At 47.3% G+C, this 22,486-nt stretch overlaps 1 protein-coding gene across 2 annotated transcripts in view; it reads right to left on the reverse strand.

The window, feature by feature from the left end:
• The window catches only part of Ent3 (equilibrative nucleoside transporter 3), a 355,337-nt gene that overhangs the window by 311,970 nt on the left and 20,881 nt on the right, over window positions 1-22,486 (reverse strand). For both annotated transcript variants that reach the window (XM_072290073.1, XM_072290074.1), the window contains 4 exons: window positions 18,779-18,992; window positions 18,626-18,700; window positions 8,552-8,699; window positions 5,387-5,507 (listed from right to left, as the gene is read on the reverse strand). In XM_072290073.1, coding sequence (XP_072146174.1) covers window positions 5,387-5,507; window positions 8,552-8,699; window positions 18,626-18,700; window positions 18,779-18,992 — 558 coding nt within the window. The remainder of the gene's footprint in view (window positions 1-5,386; window positions 5,508-8,551; window positions 8,700-18,625; window positions 18,701-18,778; window positions 18,993-22,486) is intronic.

The following is a 22,486-nucleotide window of genomic DNA, read 5'->3' on the forward strand; positions in this document are numbered from 1 at the left end:
TGCTTTAGAGATACGCGCGGCAAACGCACCAGTTGTTGGGGGGCGAGATTACTACACCGTTGTCCACGCAAGCTAACAAGGAAGCAGCCCAAGGCAACAATGTGCAGTGAAGCTGTTTTACTGTTGAATGGAACCGTATGATGCGTTCGAGAATGCTAAACAAGCGAAAAGAGGAAGGAACGTGACACTACTGTGATGGCAACGAATGTGAACCTTTAGGATGAAAGCAAAAGGCAAGAAACATCTTTTTAAAGTGACGTCCTGACTTAAAAACATCAATAAAAAGAAAGGCGGGTGCACGACAGATCGGCGAGAGAGGAGTCTTTTGCTGATGGAAAGATACGCACACGCGCGAAAACGACAAACAAGAGGGATAAAGAAAGCGAAACAAGGAAGGAATTCAGCAGTCGTGGTCATGGCAATGAAGATGACCCTCCGAAAGAAAAAAAAAGAAAGCACAGAACGCGTGGCCATACGGAAGCGACGTCTCACCTTCAAAATAAAATAAGTGCCGTTGCAGACGGACGAAACAACGGCCGTCTGCTTCTGAGTGGCTGCCTAGGCGAGGGAACATAATAAAAACAAACAAAGCAGGAAACAAAGAATGGCGAACAGCGGTCGTGACGGCGCTGCCCCTTCAATACAAGGACAACAGGACTACGCCAATTTTCTAAAGCGACGAACTTCCTTCAAAATAAACAGTGGACGCTGTCCTGAGTGAACAAAGGGACGGGGGGAGGCCGTTTGTCACTGCACGACTACCTACAGATCAGCATACAAAAAACGAAGCAAAGCGAAAAGAAAGACGGAAAAGCAGCGATCATGACGATGAAGATGACCCTTCAAAAAAAGAAAATGCCCCACGTCATCGGAAAGCAACGCAGCCCTCCCTAAACCTCCAAGCGGCCAGTTTGTCGACCCGGTCGTCTGCTGCATCCACACCTGCAAACGGTGTCGTAAATTCGACGGGAAGCGTCAAAATAAACCAGCGAAAAAGGGAAAATGTAAATATACGCGGCACCATACGGAGGAAAATGTAACGAAGCGACAAACCAGCCCGACGCGCGAAAGACGAAATCCCATTTGCTCAAACTGCCGCCACTGCGCCCAGAGCGCTTCCCTCGTTCGCTCGCTTGCTCCGGCGGCTGTAAACTTGACGGCCGTCCGAACTGCGCGAACAAACGCGCTTCGGGGGCAGCGCGGAACAGCGTGAACAGCGGAGCCGTCAGTGGCGAGTAAATAAACCGTAAGGCTATTTTGACGGGCCCAAGACCTCACGCGCTCGGCCAATTCTCGTATTGACGAAGACGACGGCAAGCTGCTTGATTTTCGCTGCAGTGCCCAATCTTTGGAAATTGTTGAAATGGAAGAGAATAGGGTGAAGTGCATGTCATATATTCCAAGCAGTTTCTTCTTTTTTTTATTTTTGCGACCGAGTAACAATACGAAAAAGAAAAGCGGTAAAGGAAACAAAGCGGTTAACTGTCGACGAAGACGCCTGTGTGTAGGAAATGCGGGCTGTTCCTAAACGCGTGTGTGTCCGCGATGGATCCTCTGTGGCTTTTTGCTTCGGTCACCCATCACGCTGCTTTGAGGGATGGCTTGCGGGACGCTCCATACAGCAGTCGTGCGCCTAGCACGCTTTTCATTCGTCTTTCGTATTTCTGACGATGTGCCGCGGCGACACATTTCCGATGCGCGCGAGACAAGGACGATGTTTCGTGCGCGAATGCCCGCATGAAATAAGAGCGTGGCTTTATTTTACCTATTTATTTATTTTCCTTCAGGATTCTCGACGTGCGCGTAGAAAAGCGAAAGGAAATTTGCTGCCTTACAATATCAGCTCTCCTGCGACATATCGCAAATTTTTGACAATGTGTCACTCTACTATCAGTAATGTTTAAAAAACTCGATCATTAATTAACTGAGACTGCAGCTTCTGACGCAACACAATATGGCTGCGGAATTCGAGAGACATTAGGTGACGTGAAGATAACTGGAGCCTTAAAAACGAAATAGTGAAAGAAACAGGTACCGAAAAAACAAGGAGGTTAATTAAAGATGGTTCCAGTCGGCTACCCCACATGCGAGGAAGGAGGATAGATGGAAAGGGAGACAGATGCAGAAAGAACATAAGCAGCACCATAGACTGCTGTTATTTGGGAATGACCTCTCAACATTCCTTATCTCGCGCAGTGCTCAGCACTTTTGGAGATTTAATATAGATAGACGCAGATAATATGCGTGATGTTGTCATCACACGCGCAGACGTTCGAGTCAAGGCCTGTTACGATTGACGTTTAACATCGTCTACCCGGCATCCCTTCTGGGCGATTAACGCTTCACCGGCAAGCGTGCAGCTATGAAAGGCCCTTCACGCTGTATCGTCGTTTTATCAGGGCCAGGGAGCTGGCTACTAAATCGGCGTAACCAAAGCTGACGGGCGAGACGGGTGCCCGCCTGGATGAGACGGGACCCGACACAGACGGTGACACGCAAACAAAGGCGCGCACGTCGAGGCGACCACGGCCGCCGTCCTTCGTGGAATCAGCAGCTACCGTGAATACCGGAGCCTGACCCTGACAGGCGGACCGGCACGAATGGCCCACTAGTTGATCAAAGGGGCCGACGTCGAGGGCTTTCCGTGAGAACGACTTCCACATCAAATCTGCAGCTGGACACGTCGTTGCCTCGTATGCGGGGGCGAACGTGCAACGTTGGAGGCGGAGCCTGGCGGGATGATGCGACGTCATGGGCGGGATTTTGCGAACGGTTCAACGATTGTACTTGGCCAAGAAGAACAGTGAATTTCCCCGACGAGAGAAAGAAGAGAAAGAAGTGCATAAAAAGTAGATTTTGAGCGCTGTGGGGGTGTGCTCCGACTCGTACGTGTGATACTACTCATGCTCGTACTAGTACTCGAACTCGTGCTAGTGCATGTAAACTCTCATGTAAATTTGTAAATAAACCCTTTTTGACCTCTGGAACATCGTCCCGGATGTCTCGATCGCAAGGCACCTGGCACGTAACCAGCCACGGAAACTTAATCACCGCTCGGACAACCGAATGGCAGCAGGGCTGCGAGCCGTTCAAATAAAATGAAACAATACAATTTTGTGCACGCGGCGTCGGCCCATAGACGGCAGCACTGAGTGTCTTCACGGCGCTATGTTCCAGACAGAAGACGGAACAGAAAGCAATCAGCGCATATATGCTAGAGTCGGTGAAACAGTTGGAGCTACCACAAGGGCCAGCTCGCGTGTCTCCGAGCGAAGGTGTCGACCGCCGAGCCCGCTCTCGAGGGCTGATGCAGAAATTTCCCTGTTCACGTGATTTTGCTTCTTCCTTCATTCGTTTCTTATTGTTTCTTAACAAAATTTCACACATATTTCTTATGTTGAGTTTTTCAATAACCACTACAAGCACAGCAAGACTGGAGTATGAAAGCTGGCCTTTTTTGATATGAAGTGCTCTGCCTTAAGGATAGTAATAAAAACCGTACTATATAAATGAATGTTATAGTGTTTTATACTTGGTTAGATGAATATTATATCTGTGTTTGGCTGGTCGCGAGCTCTGCGCCACCACGTGGCTGCACCGTGCAGGCCACTCACGTTTACGCCTCCGCTCATGCGTCAAAACGCCAAGCTCGCCTGCGTTTACTGGAATAGCGCACACGCTCGACGCTGCGGCCGAACGCTCGCAACGCCCGTTGCTTGGATAGCTCTCGCTGGAGATCGACGGCCAGGCGGCTAGCGGAGAGGTTGGACAGGCTTCGGGTGAGGGCTCCGTGACACCGGAAGCGGACGACACGACGTCATATCATGACGCAGAGCCAGTGAAGGTGGAGCTTAGCCCCGATCTCTCGGCGAACGACTTGAGAAAACGTCGCACTTCCGCTTTCGCCCTAAAGGCGAAGCATCGATTGCGATAGCAAATTAGTAGGTAGCTGTATACGAAGCAGGAATAGTAGTTTTATCGGCGGTATAAACTTGCAAACATTCGCTTACTAACTAAATTGACAAGCACGGTGTCACGCGCGCACAGGTAAGCATGAACACATCACGCTCGATGATTTCACGAGGGTTGCAATGTGGGCTTATTGGTAATGCATCTTCAAGGGGAGACAGTAGCGCGATTCAAAGACGGGACAAAAGAAGACACATAGGGACACACACAGCGCTGTGTGTGTCCCTATGTGTCTTCTTTTGTCCCGTCTTTGAATCGCGCTACTGTCTCCCCTTGAAGACGCTCGATGACTGCGGAAACCCGCTGTGAAAACGCTAGAGTGAGGAATCGCGGCGGCAGCAACGAGAGATTTGACCTTCGTGCATCTGTCGCTTCAACGCGAACGAAACGTAGAAAGCACAGCGCATACGAAGGTACCGGCACTACGCGCACTCTGCAAACGTCGCAGATCGCTTTGAAGATAAGGCCCGTGCGGGCGCCCACTTTGGCCACGTGGCAGATCGCTTTCAAGATAAGGCGCCCGCGCGACTGCGCCATAAGCCGCAGCCGCCGTAGAACAACCCCCCCCCACCCTCCCTCGTCTCATCTCCGTGCCTCGCACGTGGCAGAAGAGGGCGCGCTTCTGACCCGCCTTCCTCGCTCGCGCACCGAGATTGAGGCGCGTTCGCTGGCTCACTCTAGCACGTTTTCACTCGCACATACAGCATACGGCGAGCGGCGACGACTTTATCGCCCATGGACTGTATACGGAACCTCACGGCAACGCCGACGCCAACGGCACAAATGCCCCTGCAGTGTCTATATAATTGCTATCGCAATGAGAAGCATGGCTAAGGAGGATGATAACTTGTAACCCTGCGTAGCACTTTAAGTAGGAGACGATTCACTTAAATCGTGGCGCGAATGTACCCGTTTGTCCAAACCGTTTCAGAATGCCCGGAGGAGCGTCTAGCCTCCGCGCAGCAGCAAAACGAGCAGCAAAGAAAGCGCAGGTGCGTAGCCGTTGTCATACCATCGCCGTTGCACTGTCGTCGTCGAGGTGTCGTTAAACACGTTGTCGTCACGCTGCCATGACTAAAACACGGTGACGATAATTTGTGCCGCCACCATCAAACACCGTTATGACGTCACCAGTATACCTCGGTAGTATTGCTAGAGTGACTACTAGATTTATGCGGTCCGCATAAGGCCATTCGCTTACTTTGACAATGTTCACTTGCTTCAGCAACAACGTTTCGGATCCTGCGTTAACGTCTCGGTGCTCCAGAACTGCGCATTGTGTTCGACGGAGCAACACTGTGTCTGGGTGCACGTGCCACGCCAGTTATCCTTCGCCGCACGACGTGGGCTTGCAAGGTGGCCACGACAGGACCCCGACGCGGCTAGACTGCACAGTGTAAACAAAGCACGTCCTTACCAGTCCGACGTCCTCTGTAGGCTCCAGCAGGATTCGCGTGTGAAGGGCGTCGTCGACGAGTCCGTCGGCCCTGCCGTCTTCGGCTGCCGCGGCGCACAGGTTCAAGTAGAAGCGCACGAACCTTCACACAGAGACAGACGTGAAATTGAGCACATCAAGATTTCCGACGCACTTATTTCTGCCAGCTTTTTTCTCTTTCTTTCTGATTAAAGAATACTCCACAAACACGTGTACACTGTGAATGGTCATGCAAGATCCAATACGCCTATAGTTCAAGCGCAGAAGATAGCTAACGGCGTTAAAACTCGAAGCCTCCCAAACACATCTCATCCAGTTGCCTTGTGAATTCAGTGTAGACGCTTAGAAGGGTTTTAATGTAAACTGACTAAGCGGAAAGAGCTCTCTTTAGTAACCCACTGTTCGGCTCTTTGGAACATTTATTTGATTGTTACGCGAATGACATGATGGATAAAAAAAAAAGCAGATCCCATGCCCTATGGGAATCAATGTTATGAGAGGCAGTGTGCGGGGAGCCTACCGACAACGAAACGACCATGAGAGAACCAAGACGTAGGGGGTTGTTTCATGACCTACATGACACACATGTCACAATATTGATGTCGTGACTTATCATGACATGACATACCTGACGCGAATTTCTTATATTGTGTACAAAGGTTTTGCGAAAGTCCTATTCATATGTTAGTGGCCTATTTGAGAGCCATGTATATACATCAATTTTGTCCGCTGTAGATGTACTATTAGATGCAATTTACAGAATTATGATATCGTTTTTTATTGCTGACTTACGTAGTTGTAGACTTGACAGTATCGTTTTCTAAAAATTTGGGATTTTCAATAACCTTTATTATAAAATTGACGGCCTAATCAAGAATTCACTACCAACGGTTACTACATATTAACCTTCTCTTTTAAATGCGACAATAACCAAATTTGGTGCTGTGGTTGCCGAGAAAAACGATTTCTCCTTTCCCATGTATTTAGGCAAGGGCCAGGAGCTAAAGCTTCCCCTTGTTCTCGATCTTCTTTGTTAACCTCCAAGTTTCTTCCCCAAATGTTAGCACCGGTAAAACGCAATGATTGTACGCTTCTTTTTCAACGACAGTGGTAAGCTACCAGTGAAGCTTTGGTAATGTCGGCCGTGTGTACTCCAACATATTTTTATTCTTCTGTAAATTTCCTTCTCAGGATCAGGGTCCCCTGTGAGTAACTAACCTACATGGGCTGAGTAATACACTCGTAGAAATGTATCACTCCGCGCTTTTCGTAGTGAACTGGCTTGTGATCTTCAACGTCTTTTACATACCAATTAACTTTTTTGATATGTTAGAACTATAGCGTATGGAGTAAATGTTGGATCAAATAAGGTATTGATTATATGCCTTGACCTTCTGCTATGTGACGTTTTCTGTTTTGATCGCTAAAGCAGGTGATGTGCTGCGAAAGCTATGCAATAAGTGCGTTCAGGTAGATCGGGCTGATCACGGAAGCGAGAATGATCATCCAGCTTGGCAAGCGTAAGCGTGGTATTCATCATCTGAGAAACTGCGTTTCCTAGATGGGAATCGACAGTAGCGCATTACATCAAGTACACACCCTTATATTAATACGTTCCGCCATCCTTCAACAGATGAAGTTGTAAGGGACTCATTGTGTGCACTCAGCGAAATTCCACAAGAGCAGGGCAAGTTTCATCAAACGAAAAATTGTTACCCATCTGTCTGCAGCGTGAAGCTATAAAAAAAGGCCAATATGGGTTTCTCAGGCAGAAAGCTTCGCAGCTGAAGCAAAATTTGTCCTCGCCAGAGGATCGAGCCCGGAACTAACGGCTCTCCGGGGGCACGGTCCGGGGGAGATCGCTCCACCATCTGAGCTAACCATGGAGGCTAGCTAGCACATTGCAGGACGATGCCAAATTTATCGACAAGTTGATGTTTAGGGACCCTGAAGTTGCAAACCTACCCTGCGGAAATCCGCAATGTGAAGCAAGTTGTATCAAACAGAAGCACGAAATTTGCTAAACAGTAACTCGGCACAAAAACAGTTATCGCAATTCTGTAAACTGCGTCTGTGAGAGCTTCTGAAGTGGCGCAATATGATTGGAAAGCAGCGCTGCCGAAGTTAAGAGACACGCAGAAAACCCGAGCACAGGCGATGGAGCTCTTCTGTCGACTGATTTAACAGAGAACAACACGGGAGGAGTCAAATCGTGATCAGAAACGCCAATGCAAGTATGTTCTGCGCGTAGTGCTTGCGCCTTGGCGCTTCGGCTCGCGATTTCACTCCTCCCGTGTTGTTCTCTGTTAAATCAGTCGACAGAAGAGCTCCATCGCCTGTGCTCGCGTTTTCTGCGTGTCTCTTTACTTCGGCAGCGCTGCTTTGTAATTATGACATTCCAACCAGCCCCTACGTAATCCTTAATAAATGAAAAAGTACGATACTATATGAGTTTACAGTTTACGAGGACGTGTTGAAATGTTTACGAAGGTGTTGCACAACTCCCACTCACACATTGTATGCCTCAGAGCTGTGCATACAGAGCATCAATTTTTTCCGCTTTAGATATTTCAATAGTTGCACTTCACGGAACTTCTGTTCTTGAACTGCAGAGTTTCAAGCTTGAGGCGTCGCTTTCTTAATGCTCTTTATAGCAAGACTCCGCAATTTTTGTTTTAAGAAATCTTCGCCTAACTAAAAAATCTACTGGCTTAAATCGATAATCTTTTTTTTCTTTTGGACGCAACAAACCTAATCGAATTGACAGGCATGGATACCATGTAAAACAATGTATTCGCTCTCGTTCGTTTAAGTAGGAGCACCCGAGCTAAAGCTTCCTATTAAATGCAATAACTTTCATTCAGGTTGGTTCAGTTAATGAAAGCATTTATGCATACCTCGCGTGTTTGAGCATAGGGAAATGGAAGCAGTATGAACTTAAACGTACTTTCAGAGTGCATGATCGGTGTATATTTGCACGATTAAAGAGCGCAAAGAAAAAGAGCCATCACGACGTTAAAGAAAAGGCTAGGCACGGGACAAAGCGCCTTCTCGTTTCTTCCGTGCCCTGCCTGTTCTTTTTGCGCTCATGTCAAATGGAAGCACGCAGCTTCCTCCTTATGCAGTGGTGAACGGTGAGCTCCTTGCCTGGTGCGATGCAGCACCAGATGGATGACGAAGCAGAGCATGACCACCGTGACAGACACGAGGAAAAAGAGCAGCGTGTTGAGCCTCTCGTCCCGGAGCAGAGCCTTGGTCAGGATGCGGTTGGCCGACACCAAGACGCCCGCGGCACCTGGCGAGAACGGCAAGAACGACGGCGGCAAGATCGTCTGCTTCCGGGATGCTGTTTCCGGCCGTTGCCGAAATTGCCATACTGCACATCTGATTTAGACTTGAGGGGCTTTTACGGCCTTTCTGACACATTTAAATCTTTAAATATATTTACAAACTAAACTACATTATTTACCGTTGAAATAAGTTCACTTCATTCATACTATTCCTCCCTTCTAGCCTTCTCTTCCAGCCGTCTCCACAGCGAGCTTCGATTATGTTTCCCCTTCTTTCTTTAAGTCAAGTCGGCGGCTTCCACATTTACCTCTGGATGGATACCTTCCGATTGGCTCCAAAACGCCCCCATGGTTCAATTCGCCAGTGTCCAACATAGTACCATTAGGCTAGTCGGCTGGGCTCTTCCATGAAAGTGAACGCGCAAGAAGACGTTTTGATAAGGGAGAAGAAAAGTTCGCACGACTCAAGTGAAAGATGCGATTTTTTTTTTCAATTTTAAATTTATTTCACCAAGAACGGTCTGGATGGCTGCCTAGGCTAAAAGCTGCAATTAAACAGGCGGAAGAAGGCCTTGGCACGTGTTACATGGCATGGCTAGCATTGAATTTACGGTACGCTACATGCAATAATGCATTCATCACATTTCAGGAGAGTAACACAACAAATTGAGTAGCAACGTAGGCCTACGTATTGGAATGACGAAACGTTTTAACAGAATGCAGGGACACAGGCAAAGAATATTGTCGTTAGATAAAGAAAAATAAACACAATATCTAGAGTGAAAGACAAATTCATACGGCAAAGCCTATAACCGAAAACATAGATTTCATATTTCAAAACAACATCATAACCACAAAAGTTCATTTAACTCTTCTTTGAACTGAAAAAAAGAAAGAACAGAAGAAAACAACAAAACAGCCAAAGATCGAAATAGCAATTAAAAGCAAACAATAGGATCTACATCCGAACAAATATTTATCGCAATTACGTGTAGTTTAATTTTCCGGAAAGTGATATTTGTTTAAGATGAAAGGAAGGTTATACTGTAATGGACCGTAGTTTATAATAGGTGCGAAAACGTGGTGTGAGCCATGTATCAGTGTTTTGCATATTGATAGGATGATAGTTCGGCCTGAAAGTTTAAATTTAAATACACAAAACACTGATACCTCACACCACGTTTTGGTACAGATAATAAACTACTATCGTTAGTGTAGCCTTTCATCCATTTTAAACAAATATCACTTTCTGGAAAATCCAACAATACAAAAGCATGTCACCGATACTTCTGTATTGTTACTTTTGAAGCTCGATGAAGTGTAAAGACTGTCGAAAGCAAACGAAGAAAAAAATAAAGGTTCTTGATGAATTCACCCAGCGCCTCGAGAAGCCATCGGATCAGAAGAAAAAAAGTTTATTAATTATGAAGACAACGCACGTAGGAATAACTTAATAGTTCTTGGCATTCTAGACGCTCACAACGAAACTGTAGAAGTGTTGGAAGAAACGGTGGTGCTTAAAGTCTGCAAAAATAGACTTGGCATAAGCATTATTTCCGTTGAACGCGTTCACAGAATCAGCAGAAACCGCGATAACAAACCTAGGCCGATTGTTCCTAGATTGTGTAACTACAAAGAAAAGCTTGTCATGTTTAAGAACTGTTTCAAACTAAAAGACACAGGCGTGTCTTTGTTTCGCGACTATTCTCAGGCGACGCTGCGCATAAGAAAAAAAGCTTTGGCAGTCAGTAGATTCCGATCAACGTTTTGGTATTCAGGAACTGCGTACAGTGGATGCTATTGTAAAAGAGTGTTGGCGATTCGAACAAGCAAAATCCCGCCGTATCGCCCAGCAATTCACCAGGCTGCCCAATACTGCCACGTCATCATCATGTGAAGAACCACCACCGACTTTACAATGGCCTGCTTCGCACAATTTGACACGTATCGTTCGTCGTGAAGTAGAAGCGATATCACCAGCCCCTCTTGTCCCCGATGTCTCAACTGACAACCAGCCTACGGTTTCCTCGATTCAAGCCGTGGTTCGACCGGAGGTCGCTAAATTGGGACTCTGCACCGCGCGCGTTCCAACACTCACGTCAGCCACACCACCAGTCGCGCCGAGGAACCGGTCCTTTTACTCGCGATCCCGCGGGGGACGCCGCATGGTCGCCCAATAGTTGGGCATATTGCGTGCTGGAGCCGTCGCCGACTGGCTGGCGCGTCCCGACGCCCGTGCAGCGTCGTCGCGCTCTTCGCCGACTGACACGCCCGATGTGGACACTCGCACCAGTGCGTGCAGCTGATCCCTGCGCAACCGCCGATCTCGCCCGCCGCAAGTCCGCCGTTTCCCGTGGCCTGCCAATCCTGGACGCCACGCATCGAAAACTAACGAGTGCAGCGCCCGGAGGAGACGCTGCATTCTTGACCCGGCTTCGAAATCCTCGTCTGACTGTCCCTATCCGCTCTAATTTGCTACAAGTCCAAGTCTACGGTGTTACTGCTACGGTCCTTACTGACACCGGTACACAAATCTCGGTGATGAGCGCTAGTCTTCGTGAGAAGCTGAAGAAAGTCCTGACACCTGCCCTGCAACGTGCATTAAGAGTCGCCGATGTAAGTACACCTACCGTTATTGGGAACGTGTGCTGCCCGCGTCACTATATCTGGCCATAGGACAATTTGTCTGTTTCTTGTGCTTGAGCAGTGCCCATTCGACGTGATCTTGGTCACTGACTTTTTGTTAACACATTCAGCCCTCGTACACTGTGGCACCGGTGTCCTTCAACTTGAACCCCTTTCTGTTCCCGAGACTCTTGCTGCTAGGCCTACGCAACTGTGTACTTAGAGTTCACGCGATTGCCGTCCCAATCCACTAGTTTTGACGCTCTCTCATTCTATTGTTGACGGCGATTACCTTGCATTCCCTATTATTGACGTTCTCTTGACACACAATGTAACCCTACCACACACGGTTGTCGAAATTGTCAACAATGAAGCCTATCTGCCTGTGCTTCACTTTGGCTTATCCACCCATGTTCTACCTTGCGGAATTTAGCTTGCAATGTTGTCCTCCCTAAACGACTGTAAGGTCTCCACGCTAACATCTGAAGCCCCTTTCAAGTCCCACGTGCGCAGGAGGATCCATCAGATTGCCCACCAATGAATTAGACAAAATGATAGCCGTGGACCTTTCACCTGTGCAGGCCCTTGAGCTTTGCCGTGTGTTAGCTTCTTTACCGGGATGTCTCCGACAAGCGCCCACTTGGCCAGGCAACGATTGTCAAGCATCGAATCGACAACGGCGACGTAAGCCCTATTCATCGTCGTCCGTATCGCGTTTCAGCTGCTGAACGGGCGACTATACAAAAAGAAGTCGACGGCGGAAAAAGACAATATACAACCTTCGAGGAGCCCATGGACATCTCCAGTTGTGCTCGTCAAGAAAAAAAGAGGACACCTGACGTTTCTGTGTCGATTACAGTCACCAGAACAAGACCAGAACAGGACTGCCTCCACGGAGCGAGTCATTTTTCGTCCATGGACCTGCAGTGTGGCTATTGGCAGGTTGCCTATGGACCGCGGGAGGACAGCATTTGTAACACCTAACTGGCTATACCGATTTAAGGTTATGCCCTTCGGTCTATGAAGTGCGCCAGCTACATTTGAGTGCATGATGGATTCGCTCATTCGAGGCCTGAAATGGTCGACCTGCTTATGTTACATAGATGACGTTATTCTTTTTTCAACGCCATTTGTGAGCCGCATTCAGCACCTGTCGGCCATTCTCCAAGTGTTCCGAATCACCGGTCTACAGTTCAGCTCATCCGAGTGCCACTTTGGTCGTAGAGAAATGACAGTGCTTGGTTACCTTGTTAACGATGTAGGAATACGACCTGACCCAGCAAACATTCGCGCCGTGAAGCATTTCCCTGTACCTTCCTCAACCAAAGACGTTCGCTTCTTGATTGGCTTATGTTCTTCCATCGCTTTGTCAAAAATTTCGCTGACATCACCCATCCATTTACAGAACTTCTCAAGAAAAATGCGCCTTTCTTATGGGGCCGTAGAGAAGCTCATGTATTTTGCGCTTATCGGTCTCCTGACGACTTCTCCTCTGTTGGCGCACATCGACCCATCTGCTCCCACGGAAGTTCGGACGGACGCCAGTGGATACGGAATCGGAGCCGTCCTTGCCCAGCGCCAGCATGGTCATGAGTCGTGACTGCGTCATAGCCTACGCCAGCCGCCTGCTCTCTGTCCCAGAGCACAATCACTCATTTGCCGAGCGTGAATGCCTTGTTTGAGCCATCTCCACATTTGGACCGCACCTCTTTGGCCGTCCATTCACGGTAGTGCGCTCTGCTGTGTTTCCTCGCTGAAAGATCCTTGGACAATGGGCTTTGCGCTTACAAAAGTACGCGTTTTCCGTCGTGCACAAGTCTGGCCAATTAGATCAGGACGCGGACTACCTGCCCGATATCCCGTTGATCCACCCGAGAGCACAAATCCTGACACCGATGCTTCTGTTCTTTTTATCTCAGAGCTTCTTCATTTCGGCGATGAACAGTGGCGTGATCCGGCGTTACGTTCTACCATCAACCGTCTCAGCTCCGAGGCGCCTGCCGAGTCGCTCCGGACGTTTACCTTACGTAGTGGAACTTTGTGCCGCCACAGTGTGCACACCTCGAAGGCCCTGAGCACTTGCTCGTGGTTCCATCCCACATGCGCAATTCTGTCCTCCAGCAGCTTTACGACGAACCCACAGCAGGCCACCTTGGTGTAACGCACACTTATGATATCGTGCGGCGTCGTTTCTTTTGGCCTGGGCTTCATCGCTCCGGACAGAAGTACGTTGGCAGCGGCGAACTATGTCAACGACGCAAGAGGCCACCGACGATTCCCGCCGGCCTTTTTCAGCCTATTGGTGTCCCAGTAGAGTCGTTCTTCTGCGTCGGCCTCGATCTGATCGGACCTTTCCCTACATCAGCATCAGGGAACAAATGGGTCGGTGTCGCGACAGGCTATGCCACGCGCTACGCTATTACACGCGCACTTGCAATCAGCTGTGCTGTCGATATTGCCGACTTTCTTCTCCACGATGTGATTCTGCATCACGGAGCTCCTCGTCAGCTGCTCACCGATCGCGGCGCTTGCTTCTTGTCGCGGGTCATCAATGATCTCCTCCGCTCATGTTACACAAAACTCAAGGTCAATACCGCCGACCACCCTCAGGCAAACGGTCTCACCAAACGACTGAATCGCACCATAACCGACACGCTCTCCAGGTACGTTTCCGCCGACCACCGCAACTGGGATGCTACGTTACCCTTTGTTACACCCGCCTGTAATACGTCACGCCACGATACTGTTCACTGTTTTATCTTCTTTTTGGCCGTCAACCGACGCTCCCCATGGGTGCTTTACTACCATCCGCCCCACGACAACCATCGGCGTACGCGCAAGATGCCATCACAAGGGCGAACCAAGGAGGCTAAAGATAAACTGCAGGCGTGGAAGCAGCCTATAACGGCCTACGGGCTCGGGTGAAGCCGGCGGCGGCCATCTTGCGGGGGGCAAGGAGCGACCTGCTAAAAGCTTGGCAGCGCTGTTCGCCGGCTTTTCAAGCGATTTTTAATTGCTTAACAGATTTTTAGGTTATAATGCAACAGTGTGGGCTATGAGGCGAGCCATATTGGAGGTCTTCGGTTCGCAGATATCCGAGTACTGGGGTATTTTTCTATTTTATCGGCATCAACATGCAGCTGCCGCAAAGAAGAAAAGATTCGCGCAATAATTTGCGTTTATTCGCCATCTTTAATGCAGTGCATAAACTGATCAATTACGAAAGCTGTCAGAACATAAAAGCAAATAAAAACTGAAAATGTAGCACGATAAACAGCAGTAGACGCAACACATATAAGCATTAATTATTATCTTCATTATCGTCAGGTGTTGCCGCTGCTTTAGCATCCTTAATGCATGTAGGTTCTCGTAACTTTGGTGGCGGCCGTTTCCTTCTTATCCTAAATATAAGATGTTCCTTTATGCTAGAGCAAGGCAATGTTTGTCTGCAACCTTATTTAAATGAGAAGGATAACGTGTCAGCTGCTTGTACGTCAAGTTTACTAAAAACAACCGAGCGCGCTAGCACAGTTTGGGATCCGCACAGCACTCCGTGCGGCAAGATACGACGACCCGAAACACATAAGGTGCGGCGGCTTGCGTGCTTTTGCCTCCCGCAAGATTTCGCCGCGGCGGCTTCACTTGGCGGGCGCACCCCCCACTTTAGCAGCGTTTCTTTAACCTCCTCGTGGCGAACGCTGCTCGTCATATCGCATGTATCCGCCTTACCATGTTGCAGGCATCACAGAATTTGCGTTACGATTGCCGTCGTAAGAATGTATATTACGCTGCAGGACCCTTAGTGCTCCTCTTGTCGCCAACTCGACGAGTTGGTCTATCAGCGAAGCTTCTACAACGCTACAACGGTCCTTATCGCGTTCTGCGCCAAGTTACCTATATACGTGACGTATGAGATTGCACCGGCAAAACCTTTAGATAAATACCGGAATCGGAACTTAATAATCGCTGGAGACTTCAATATTTCCAGCATTGACGGGTGTTAGTTGACCCACTGATCTGAAACAATCTGCTGGCAGCGATGGTGGCGTACAAGCCCGTGTCAAACTGTGTATGTTTCCTACAAACGCGTAACCAGTGTTCTATCTTGAACCTTGTGCTCTGCTCGTCTGGCTTCAGCAACTGAGCAGGTGAAGTTCACGAGGTAATTTCTGACCCAGACTTAGCTTATTTTACGAGTTTCCTTCCCCATAAGTCTCATTCAAAGAACGCCAAATTCACAAATATCAAAAACTATGACGCAGCTGATGGTTCAAATATTATATTTCATTTGGAAGAACATTTCTCTCATGTTGTGATGACAACGTTAATACATTGTGGACAAAGTTTAAAACGTGTTGTGAATTATGAATCCGTAATCTTATTCCTGATAAAATTAAAGATAGGCCGAGATAACCTATAAATTACGACAGAAATGTTAATTTACAAGGCAGAATTAAACGCTATGGTAAGCAAACACGTGATAAAACATTTATATCGAATTTAGCGCTTGATTTAGAGACCAAGTTGCAAGAATCAAGGGAGCGCTATTTCTCTGTTAAGCTTCGCCGCTTCGTGAAAGAAAATTCCTCCACATCTTAGCAATTTCTGTCCCACAAGAATTCTAACAAAGTAAATCAAATTCCTGTACCAGGCTGCGTGCTTACGGATAAAATAATAACCCACACAATCAATACCTTTTTTTTTCAGTGTTTTTCGAGGTCAGCCTCACGTGTCGAAGTATCCAATGACACTGAAAATGTTAAGAGCATCAGCATTTCTGTTGAAGACGTTACCGAATTTTTATTGCGCTTAGACATTAAAAAGTCACCTGGGCCGCATAACATTCCTAATACGTTCCTACAAAAATATTCTGACCAAATGGCTGGCCTATTAGTAATGGTTTTTCAGAAGTCCATCGATTCTGCCTCGCTGCCTGACGATGGGCGTATCGCAAGAGTCGTCCCTGTTTTTATGAATGGTTCTCCATTACAAGTCGATAATTATCGTCCTATATCCATAATTTCTAGTTCCTGTCAAATGCTAGCAGCACAGACAGGATAACTCCAGAGATAATAGAAGCTGAAAGGACAAGCAGAGCAGGACGCACATAAACAGCTTGCGTTTCCGAGACGCTGATACTAGTTGTCTAAGTGTTATGTTCTTCGTGCGTATAAAAGTGATGTATGTGAAAAATTATATTTTTTGGAATTTAGCGCTCGTACTGCTCGTGTGTGTTTGGTTTTGACTGTCTCGCCCTCTGCGCACTATTCGTCGCTATTTAAATCATGCACCAACAAGCGCAAAAAGCCACGCTGCTGACCCATATAGACAGAATATACTCTACTGCCCGAAAATATGCCGACCTTTCAAAACACAAGTTGGGCGAATCTTCTCCTTCACTGAGGCTCGTAATCTACGAAACGTTTATCAGACCATCTTTGGAATACTGTAGTGCTGTGCGGGACCCTTTGAATAAAACTAAAAAAATGCAAAGGTTAGCTGTGCGTCGCGTTAACAAGAGGTTCAAGCTACTTGACTCACCCATGCTGGCCAATCTAGAACTGCTTGCTCAAAGAAGGAAAACTGCATGTCTTAACTTGTGAGCTTCCCTGTACTTTGGAAACCTGGGAATACAGCCACGCGATTACATAGAGAAACACACCGGTCGAGCCTCGCGTCACCAGCGTAGTCACCGCGTCAAGCTTGCATTCGCGAGAACTAAGCTACATATATTTTCGCTCTTGTTCCTCAGTGAAATGGCGCAAACCACTTGGGGAATCGCCCATGAATCGAGCGGAGAGAAAACTGTAAATATTATTTTTTTAGGAAAATAAACTGAAATAAGTGTTTGGTAAATGTGTATTAAATAATCAACTGTTACAGATATGAGTAATCAGATATCTAAGTATTACAGTAAAATTATGCAATCATATGAAGTAAAAGAACGACTTTACCATGCAGGGTTTGGGGACGGGCTAATGTGTATTCCGTTGCAAGCATCACTTACAGCGCCTACGTATAGACAGACGGACCGAAAGAACGACGAAGACACAGCGCTTGTCTTCGTCGTTCTTTCGGTCCCTCTGCCTATGCTACACACACGCAGCAGGAACAGATCGGCCTGTCGTCAGGTGTACGCCATTCCGATGGATTCCTGGTAGTGTAGGGATAACGGACACCGTGAAGTGGACTGCGATAGGACCGAGTCATGGAGCAGGGCGGGTGTTAGGGCGACTCAAGAAGCAGGCACTGGGAAGACCCATATTAGCGATTTCCTGGCGAACCACGGACTGGATCAGCGATATCGTCTCAACTGTGTTGTTCCAAGACTTCTGTTGAGGCGAGGCAGGAAACGCTGCTTCGCGTTCGCGGCGTACAACTCGGGTGACGTTTTCGCTTAGAGGTGGCGAGCTAGATTGGTCGGTGGGGTCGGTACAGTAAGAGGTCGTTGCAGTATTTGGAAGCCGTGTAAACTGATTGTATATACGGCGACTCTTCGCCTGCTCGAAATGGCGGCATTCCTTCATGATAGCGTCGACACTCGATAAGTTTCTAAAGACCAGGAGGTTGAATGCGTCGTCCGCGATGCCTTTGATAATGTGTCCAACCTTCTCTGCCTCTGGCATGGACGTGTCGATTTCATGACAGAGGGCTAGGACGTCCTGAATGAAGGAATCATACGACTCGGTAGCAGTTTGGGCACGCGTGGCGAGTTGTTGCTTGGCGGCTAGTAGTCGACCGGTCGGTTTACCAAAAACGTCGGACAGCTTTTCTTTGAACAAGTCCCAGCTGGTCAGCTCTTCCTCGTGGGTGTAAAACCACGTTTGCGGTGTTCCGTCGAGCTAAAACACGACATTGGCCAGCATTATGGTCGGATCCCACCTGCTCACCTTGCTGACGCGCTCATACAATTTCAACCGTTACCGGCATTTAAGAATTGTACTGTACTTACTAGTACTGCACAACTTAGTGCACCGTCACTTATTTGTCTAACAATAACACAGAATCATAAGACGATGGAGAATCGAAGCAATCGTCAGTGGTCGAACAAGGAATATATAATCCTTCCTTCCTTTTTTACCACTATTGATTCCCCCTTCCTGTCCTTACAACACACTGTGGTCTCTCATTTAGTTTGCACTTGCGCGGAGACGCCAAGAAATGTATGTCACGTCCCGAAAAGCCGCACACGGGACATTTAACAAGCGATCTGCGTGGGCGGCTATAAGGGCATTTCTTGAGCCTCGACGGCTTCGAGACATGCACCTCCACACCAGGCCTCTCCCTCCTGAGGCAAATCACTCACTCTCTCCAGTCATGACAGCTTGCGTGTACCGAGAAGGCAGCATGCTGGTGTAGCCGTAGAAACTCGACTGTTGCACTGCAAGACCAGAAAACACGCAACGCGAGCGTTAGAAGTTGCCGCGCGGAGGCCACCCATCAACGGCCGTCGACTGACCCGTGCATCCCAGGGCGACGGTGGCGATGGCGATGAGGTTTGCCCTGTAGCCGGCGTCGTGCTCGAAGCTCTCCCAGTGCACCTCGAAGAGCGCCACGAAGAGCAGCGTGGCGAACGAGAGCAGGTAGCCGAACGTGATGCGCACCTGCAGCGGCAGCGTCTCCACCAGCAGGTTGTTCACCACCACCGCCAGGAAGGCCGTCAGGATGTACACCTGCAATCGCCGTGTGGCGATTGTATATGTATGTATGTATATATGTATGTATATATATGTATGTATGTATATATGTATGTATAATCCTCCCGGAGGGAGGATTATACATACATACATGGGTCCGGGTAAATATTCACAGTGAAGTAGACGCGAGTATGAAGCGGTTTATTGACGTTTCGGCCGGGGTCCGGCCTTCATCAGGATACATTGCATGGTGACAGTACAGTTAATATACATGTGCATATCAACCAAATGAAGATATGTTTACATGAAAAACGAATAAAATGGGTGAACAAAATGCATCTGAATCGTTCAATGGACAGCTGATACGTGTATAGACCGATGGCGATTGCAAACATATCATCGAGCAGCTGGACGACGCACTTGGACCGGCATCGAGCGCCACCATCCGCTACGTCACAGCTATCGGACAGTATAAAAACAACGCAAGAGCGGCAATCGACCAGTGGGCGCGGCGAGAGCTTAGGAACCATGTGCCTAAAGAATCCGTTTTTGTTCCTAATACAGGTGAGAGACTACCGCCATGATTCTGGCTATAGTAGTGACGATGTGTGTCTTTTGCTCTTGCCGTGCCCACGGCCGTTTATAGATGCGTTAATTAATGTGTACCATTGTTTTGTGGACTTACTAGCTTCCTGCGGGGACGTTGAATTGAATCCAGGCCCCTCTACCGAAATCATGCTGCAAAAAATTATGGACGACTTGCGAGAACTTAAGGAAGGTGTGGCCATATCAAACCGGCGTCTAGATGAAAGTATTGATAAGTTAGCTTCCATTGACCGAAAAGTAGAGGATATTTCGGCTACTGTTAAGACCTACACAGTCAAGGTAGACGACCTGCAGAAAACCGTTGATAGCCTGCTGTTAAAAGTAGATGACCTCGAAAACCGAAGCCGAAGAAACAATTTAATACTGTATGGTCTACCGGAACCGAAGGAAGAAGCACACCAATCTTTGGAACGAGAGGTTTCGACAAAAATCCTTGACAGCGTACTAAATGTTCCAAATGTTTCAATTGAGCGAGCTCATCGAATAGGGAAGCCTAGGGACGACAAATTCCGCCCCGTAATATTCAGGCTAGTAGACTACCGAGACAAATTAAAAATACTGAAAGAGTGTAAAGCTTTCAAGAACACTCCATACAGCATCTCAGAGGACTTCTCTCCTAGAGTCCAATCAATAAGAAAAAAGCTTTGGACCTGGACAAAAGAGAACCGAGACAGAGGCGACAAAGTATTTCTATCCTTCGACAAGGTTAGAATCAATGGTAATACATTCAGATGGGACGAGGCACTCGACAGGGCAGTTCCCTCAGCAGCAAATTGACATAGCCGGTCTAATTCCAGTCAAAAACAGCATGAAAGTAAGACTAAAGCACATTTGTTAGAGTTACCCCACGTCTTCAGTCCGCTAACTGTTTTAAATGTTAACGCCCGGAGCGTTGTGAACAAGTCTGATGACCTTGAGAGCCTACTTCTTAGTTACAATCCTGACATCACGCTTCTAACAGAAACATGGCTACATGATGCTATCCCTGATTCTGACATAATACCCAGCTCGTACAACATAATTCGCCACGACCGTGGCTCGAGAGGGGGTGGTGTCGCGACCATAATAAAAAATGGCATCCCATTCACATCCATTCCACACAATACTTCTGCTGAAATGGTTTGGATTGTAGTGCCGTCTTTCAAACGTAAGGTTCTTATTGGTGTAGTATACAGGCCTCCGAATGCAGATATCTCAATCTTGGAATCACTGCATGATTTTCTTTACGTCCACAGTAAACACTATACTCATATCATTTTATGCGGGGACTTTAATCTACCGATGATAAACTGGGACGATCTCTGTGTTCGGCATTCTTGTCAACATGCTGAAATGCTGCTCGATTTGGCGTTTTCTTTTAATCTAAAACAAGTAGTAGGAACACCTACACGTGTTACTTCAAGCTCAAAAACTATCCTCGACCTTGTTCTTATCTCTGAAGCAGTCAGTGAAACAGGATTTACTGTAGAAGTTTTACCAGGCATATCAGATCATGAAGCGATTCTGCTTAAAAGCAATCTACAGCAAAATATTATCCGTTGTCCAGACAAAGAAGTCTTGGATTTTGGGAGAGCTGCTGATGAAAGTCTAATCGACTACTTAGAGCAAGATTTCGACATTTTTCTTAAAAAATCAAATCAAGGTGTAACCTGTGTCAATGATTTATGGATGCACTTTAAGGACGCAGTGCGGGAATGTATCTACAGGTACATTCCAACAAAACACAAGAGAATGGCCCGCAATAACCCTTGGATCACTCGGGACATACTGCAGCTAAAGCGCCGCTTAAAACGCTTGTCACGTCCCAATAGTTGTGTCGATCGTTCTGTGCTACCGTCAATGCGTACCGAACTTAGGAAAAAAATAAAAGACTCAAAGTACTATTTTTTCAATGTTAAACTACACTATTTTTTATCTAACGCCCCAAGACAATTTTGGATGCACATAACCGAGAAAAAGAACCCGGTCACCAAAATCAGATTGAATGATACCGAGACCAGTGACAACCAGAATATTGCGGAAGCGTTCAACGAGTACTTTGCTTCGGTATTTCTACGCGGTACTGAAGACGATAGCCTAGAATTTTCAGGCTCTGGCTGCGAACTTCCAGACCTTTTTGTTTCCGAAGAAGGTATTCTTTCGTCCCTATTAAACATAGATATAAAGAAATCTGCTGGTCCTGATGACATACCAAATAATTTTCTTTTTAGATATGCGGAGTGGTGCGCAAAGTATCTGTACATAATATTTAACGAAAGTCTAAAGCAAGGTGTCCTTCCTAACGATTGGAAAGCAGCAAAGATAATTCCCATCCATAAGTCCGGAGATAAACTCAGTATTACTAATTACAGACCCGTCTCGCTTCTCTGCACCGCTAGTAAGGTGATGGAGCACTATGTTTTTAAGCACCTGAGCAGCTTTCTGGAAAACAATAATTTCTTTTCGGAAAAACAGCATGGATTTCGGCGTGGCCTATCTACAGTTACTCAGCTTCTACATATTACCAATGAAGTCATGGCAGCGCTGGACTGCGGCGGGCAAATAGATGTGCTTTTCCTTGATTTTCAGAAAGCATTTGACCGTGTTTGTCACCAAAGGCTAAAGCTCAAGCTACAATGTGCGCTGAAAAATGAACAAATTCTTCGCTGGCTTGACTCTTATTTAACTAATCGAACACAATATGTCCGTATAGGAAACTCATTTTCTTCACCTGCTCCCGTACTTTCCGGTGTACCGCAAGGTTCAGTACTTGGACCTCTTCTCTTTTTGATTTATCTGAATGACTTGTCCTTTGATTCCCCGGTACGATGCCGGTTCTTCGCTGATGATTGTATTGTGTACCACAACATTCAATCACCCCATGATCAGAATGCTATACAGGATTACCTTAATGCAATCGATAATTGGTGTCAATCCTGGCGTAT

The sequence above is a fragment of the Dermacentor andersoni genome, chromosome 8, assembly GCF_023375885.2.
Source record: "Dermacentor andersoni chromosome 8, qqDerAnde1_hic_scaffold, whole genome shotgun sequence".
NCBI classification, from domain to species: Eukaryota; Metazoa; Arthropoda; class Arachnida; order Ixodida; family Ixodidae; genus Dermacentor; species Dermacentor andersoni.